Here is a 5843-nt window from a genome sequence, read left to right as displayed (position 1 = left end):
GCCACACTCTGCTCTGGGGAAAAATAGTCTCTGGTTAAACTCTCCTAATGTAGACATTTTAGCACCTTCAGTGACATAATGTTCTGCCTTATAAGTAAAGTAAGTGCTTCTTAACAGGTAACTCCCCAAGGCTGCCTATCCACAATGGATAGTGGAAGTCGTTAACTGGCAAAGTTTGTTCAATAGACTTTTCTTTAGTTTGCGATCTTTTGCCAAGGATTGAAATAGTCCTGAGACTTCATCCCTCAGCCCAGATGGCCATCCATCAGTGGCCAGTGCTGTTTGCCCTCTGTGTGGACAGTGCCTGTGCCATCCCATCTCATTGCAAGGGAGAGCTTCTGGTGGACTGAGCCTTCTCTTAGGGACAGATGGCCTGGCCTGGCCTTGAAGCAGGTACTGGAGGCCAGTGTCAGCTCTCTGAGCACGTCAGCAGAATCTGGGTAAAGTCCCAGGAGCCATGCGCCAATTTCGATTTTCTGAGCAGGATGAGTCTGGGGTTGTTGTTCAGGGTCTGCAGCAAGAGCCACCTCGTCTTGGACCTAGCTGAGACGCGGGGACCTAGGATAGAATCAGAGTGCATAGACTGGGTGGGGGTCGGGGGTAGGGGTGGGTACCTCTGNCTAGGATAGAATCAGAGTGCATAGACTGGGTGGGGGTCGGGGGTAGGGGTGGGTACCTCTGTCGTTCTCAAAGGCTTTTGAAAGAACTGCCTGGAATGTGTGCGGTGTGGCAGAAAGAGCTGGACTGGGGCTTCTGGGGACATGAGGGAGGTTGGAGGGATGTGAGTTGCCCCCCAGACTTGGGTATCTGTGGTGCTGGGGACAGCAATGAACAAAGTCCAAGCTCTATGGAGGCAGGATAGCCTCAGAGAGCTTGTGAGGAGCAACAGGGCAGAATAATCAAAACTGAGCCCCATCTTGGAGGGCATCTGGCATGCAGCCTGGGAGATGGGCTGGAGTCTCAAACAAATGGGATAGGGAGGCCTCCACTAGTGGAACTAGAGTTTATTTCCAGGAAGAATGGAGGAGGCCAGTTAGCAGGAAAAGGACACAAGGCCTGAGTGGTCCAACGACCAGGCCCACTGGGAGCTAAGCCTCATGAGGTCTCTGGTTGAAAGGCACCCAGGGCATGGAGTATGGAGAAAAGGGGACAGGAAGGGTGGAACCTGGGGCATTTCAGGGATCCTAGGGAGACTCTGGATATTTATTTGAACACAGTGTAAGTTCAAGCAGGAGACTTTACCTCCTGGTTGATTTGGGCACCAGTATTTGCTGGCCTGCTGCAGCCTCCTCTCACGGTGGCCTGAGATCAGGATGTGACAGAAGCTGACAAGCACGGGGTTGGTGTGATAATGGTCCACATAAAGCATGCCGATCCATGCGCCGAACCCTGAAATCCAGAGGCAGGTCAGGCCAGGCAGCACCTCCCGCCATGGCCCAGTTTATGCTTTTTATGATACGACTGCAGTGTTGGTTTGCTCCCCAGCAGTGCCTGCATCTTTGCTGAGAATCTAGAAAATGAGGTATAAAGATCTGGAAGGATTCTTAGAGACATGTTCTAATCCATTGGTTTTATGGAGAACTTGAAGCTCCAAGGGGCTAGGAGCAGCCACTGCCAATCCTGGGAAGGCATCAGTGCATGTACTGAATGGATGAATGAATGAATGAATGAATGAATGAATGAATGAATGAATGAATGAAAAAACTACTTCCGCTTTCTTTTAAATGGCTTTGATTTGGGAGTATTTCAACTGAACAGAACATTTTCTTAACTAAGTTTCCAATTAGCAATACTAATAATTCTGGGATGTGTTCTTTCTCAAAATTTTCAGAGCTGTGCATAAATTAACTTCTAACTGTTTGGATAGACTTTGACTACCTCTGACTACCCTTCTATCACACCTCAAAGGTCTGCCAAGTGGTCAGGAATTTAACAGCCTTGAACTCCCTCCTGANGCCAGGCAGCACCTCCCGCCATGGCCCAGTTTATGCTTTTTATGATACGACTGCAGTGTTGGTTTGCTCCCCAGCAGTGCCTGCATCTTTGCTGAGAATCTAGAAAATGAGGTATAAAGATCTGGAAGGATTCTTAGAGACATGTTCTAATCCGTTGGTTTTATGGAGAACTTGAAGCTCCAAGGGGCTAGGAGCAGCCACTGCCAATCTTGGGAAGGCATCAGTGCATGTACTGAATGGATGAATGAATGAATGAATGATCGTGGGCTGGAAATAGAACAAAAACTACTTCCGCTTTCTTTTAAATGGCTTTGATTTGGGAGTATTTCAACTGAACAGAACATTTTCTTAACTAAGTTTCCAATTAGCAATACTAATAATTCCAGGATGTGTTCTTTCTCAAAATTTTCAGAGCTGTGCATAAATTAACTTCTAACTGTTTGGATAGACTTCGACTACCTCTGACTACCCCTATTATCACACCTCAAAGGTCTGCCAAGTGGTCAGGAATTTAACAGCCTTGAACTCCCTCCTGACCAATGGGCTGTATGTGTTTCTTCTGCTCAGCTTTGCAGCCTCCATGGGAAGATAAGATCTGAGCCTAAGGGAAGGCTGTGAACTCCAGGCCTCTGATACCTGATAGCTGCTGGAAGAACAAAACTGGCCCTCCCCAGAGGGGGTGGCCAGCGGGAGCTGGTCACTTACCCATGTCAGCTCCCTCATAGCCACTCTGCATGATGGTCCTGTCGATGCGTGCAATCAGCCACGTGCCCAGGATGCAGCTAATGAGCAGCCTGGAGAGGCAGGCGCCCAGGCCCAGCAGCACGTTGTAGAAGAACAGAAAGTAGTTGAAGTTGTGGAACGCTTTCCTGTAGACACAAGGTGGCAGAGGCACACCCTTCAGTAGGGCAAGGTAACTAGGCAGGCGGGCTGTGGAGCCCCCCAGGCCTGGGGTGAAGTCCCACAACGCCCATCTCCTGGCTCTGTGACCTTGTGCCCCCACCTCACAGCGCTGGTGTGGGTACTGGCTCAGGTGCACAGAGCAGGACGAACGTTAGCGGGGACTGCGACTGTTTCATGTGATCCTTAGGCTTTTAGGTTTCCTGTATTTAAGAAATCTCATGGGGTGACAGCAGGTTCAGTGGTTACAGCAGAGGGTGGGACTTCCCCACTGTCTTTGCAACAAGAACCTGCCCCCAGCCGGGGCCGTTCCAAATTCCTCCACAGGAAACTTCCCAAATGACTGCCTGATCGTGTTGTTTCCTCTTGCCTCTGGCATGAAGCCCAAACTTTGCATCCTGAGTTTCAGGGCACCCCCGAGAGGGGATTTCTGGTCTCTTCACTTTGTGCCCCCTTCCTGCCCCTCACTGTCCTGGGCCGCTGCACAGTCACCATCTTGGATTCCCACTATCCTCCAACACTCCCTGTCCTTTGTGGCTTCCTGGCTTCATCCCTGCTGAGTGGCTGTTGGCCATGCCCTCTCCTCCTCTCTTCCTGTGGGAATCCTACCATCCTACCGACCTCAGCTCAAGGGTCCCATCTGCAGTGAAATTAACCCCCCCGCCTCTCCTCCTCCATTGCTCATGTTTCTCTTGCAATCCTTGTGCATGCTCTGGAGTCTGCTGGCCTTGCAGTCTATGGGTCTGTCTGCTCCAGTGGACCGTGAGCTTCTTATAGGCAGGTGGTGACAGGATTATCTCTCTACCCTTAGTGCCATGTTATTTCATCAACAAGTGAATGTCTTCGAATGAATGAATTAGAAAAGATTACAATTTGCTGGACATTGTTGTGCTTCTTATAGGCAGGTGGTGACAGGATTATCTCTCTACCCTTAGTGCCATGTTATTTCATAAACAAGTGAATGTCTTCGAATGAATGAATTAGAAAAGATTACAATTTGCTGGACATTGTTGTCTAAATTCATATTTTAACGCATTTTGTCCTCACAACACTTCTTGGAGGTATACACAATTATATGTAAATGGGGAAACTGAGGTTCACAGGTGTTCAGTAAGGTCACACAAGGTCACATGGCTCGTAAGGAGTGGAGCCAGGGTTTGGGCCCAGGCAGTCTGGCTCCAGAGCCCTCCCCTGACCCACTGCACCATGGTCTGTGGAGCCCACCTGGGAGCCTGCCAAGGCTAGAGGGGAAGGACCTAGAGAGAGCTGATGCCGAAGCCCTACAACTCCCTCCTCCCTCCTCCCCGCTCACCTGTTGTTGAGAGCCAAGGGCTTCTGCTTGTCATCTGTGCCCAGCTTTGGCTGCAGGAAGAAGCTGGCAGCAATCCACACCTGCAGGATCATGAGCCCCACGATGACGGATAAGGTGAGGCTGAAACACAGGGTGGGGTCATCCTGAGGTGGCCTCTTCCATGCCCTTCTCTGATGCCCAGTGGTAGAGGCGAGAGACACGCTGACCGCCCGGCAGAACAGCAGTAGCATTGAGCTCTGTGACTCATGATTACAAAGGACTCCTATGCCCAGTGTGTAAATGAGAAAACTGAGGCTCACAAAGGGGAGGTGACTTTCCCAAGGCCACAAGATCAAGTCTTATTCATTATCCAGGCTTTTATTGATGTTCTTTTACCAGGGGTGGCATCTAGGTGAATGGTTTAATAGGTTGAGAATCAAAGAAAGAAATGGGGTTTTGGGAAGTGCCTGAGATGGCCACAAGATAGGACAGGCTCTACCCCAGACTCACAGGCGGCTCTAGGCAAGTATGGAACCAAGGAGCTCAGAGCACCTCATGCTGTGTTGACATCCCCTGAGTGGCAGTGTGTGGTAATGGTTAAAAGGATGCTGTGGTTTCAGATTGGTCAGCTCTGTCTTCCCTCTCTGTAGACAAAATGCTCAGTCACTCTGTGTCCCTGTTTCCTGATGTGCAAAATGGAGGGTAACGTAAGCCGCAAACTCACAGGGCTGTTATGAGAAAAGATGCATAGTAAGTGCTCGATGATGCCGGTGTTCACGCTGTCTTCCAGTTCTGTAAACTGAGGCCCAGAAAAGGGAAGGAACTTACCCCAAGTCACACAGCAGATCCAAAAGCATAGCCAGGATTCCCCGCCTCCTCCATCACACTGTTCTGCCTTTCCCTTTGCCTTCCTAAGCCTCAATTTTTCCAGCTGGAAAGTGGACATACGTGTCACACACACACACATGCACACAGTCCTGAGGACCCCGTGTGACAGTGGGAGAGGCAACCTTTTGTAAGTTGTCTGGTTCTTCTGCCTGTGCGTTGCTATGGGCCTGGGTCAGAGCCAAGACCATGGGTCCAGGGGCTGGTGAGAGGCCAGCAGGGAAAGGCTGTTGTGAGAGCAGTGGGGAGGGCACTCCAGCCCCCAGGTCGTGGCCACGGCAGGATGCCCGCCCAGCACTTACATGCTAATGCCCAGACCTTGGAGCATCTTCAGGCCCTGGTTGTGGAGGATTGGCAGCACCAAGCTGTACATGATGGCCATGCCACACAGGCTCTGCATCACGTGGATGATGAGGTAGCCTGGGGGCCGAGGGAGCTGGGGTCACTCAAAGCCCTTTATGATCCAACCCCATGTCCCTCCCTGCAGCCCGCCCTGGCACATGTGCTACGCTGTCTCTTCTGCCTGGCACGGCCTCCCTTTTCTGCTTGCTCACCTCCTACTCACCCACCAGGCGCAGTCGCAATTTCAACTCCCCTAGAAAGCATCTGAGCCCTACACTGGGGGTAGTCACTTCCTCCTCTAGGTCATCACGCCCTTAGCATGTGTGCACCGTGGATGACTATGACCTACAGAGTGTGTGTTTCTCCCTCCATCCTGAAGGTTTCTCAAGGGCAAAAGCTGGGGCTGCTTCCCACTCGTCTCTCTCCTCCTACCCACAGCCAGGACTCCACAGGTGACTAGGGAATGTATG

At 51.0% G+C, this 5843-nt stretch overlaps 1 protein-coding gene across 1 annotated transcript in view; it reads right to left on the bottom strand.

Moving 5' to 3' along the window:
* Window positions 1–409: 409 nt before the first annotated feature.
* Window positions 410–5843, bottom strand: part of LOC103600129 — a 54069-nt gene continuing 48635 nt past the window's right edge. Inside the window, exons 14-18 of the mRNA XM_008584358.1 lie at window positions 5334–5451; window positions 4168–4287; window positions 2661–2824; window positions 1243–1389; window positions 410–558 (exon numbers count right to left, since the gene is read on the bottom strand). Of these exons, the coding sequence (XP_008582580.1) occupies window positions 410–558; window positions 1243–1389; window positions 2661–2824; window positions 4168–4287; window positions 5334–5451 (698 nt within the window). The remainder of the gene's footprint in view (window positions 559–1242; window positions 1390–2660; window positions 2825–4167; window positions 4288–5333; window positions 5452–5843) is intronic.

Source organism: Galeopterus variegatus, unplaced genomic scaffold (genome assembly GCF_000696425.1).
Source record: "Galeopterus variegatus unplaced genomic scaffold, G_variegatus-3.0.2 Scaffold3237, whole genome shotgun sequence".
NCBI classification, from domain to species: domain Eukaryota; kingdom Metazoa; phylum Chordata; class Mammalia; order Dermoptera; family Cynocephalidae; genus Galeopterus; species Galeopterus variegatus.
Note: the sequence above shows the minus strand (reverse complement) of the source record. Positions and strands in the feature narration are given on the sequence as shown.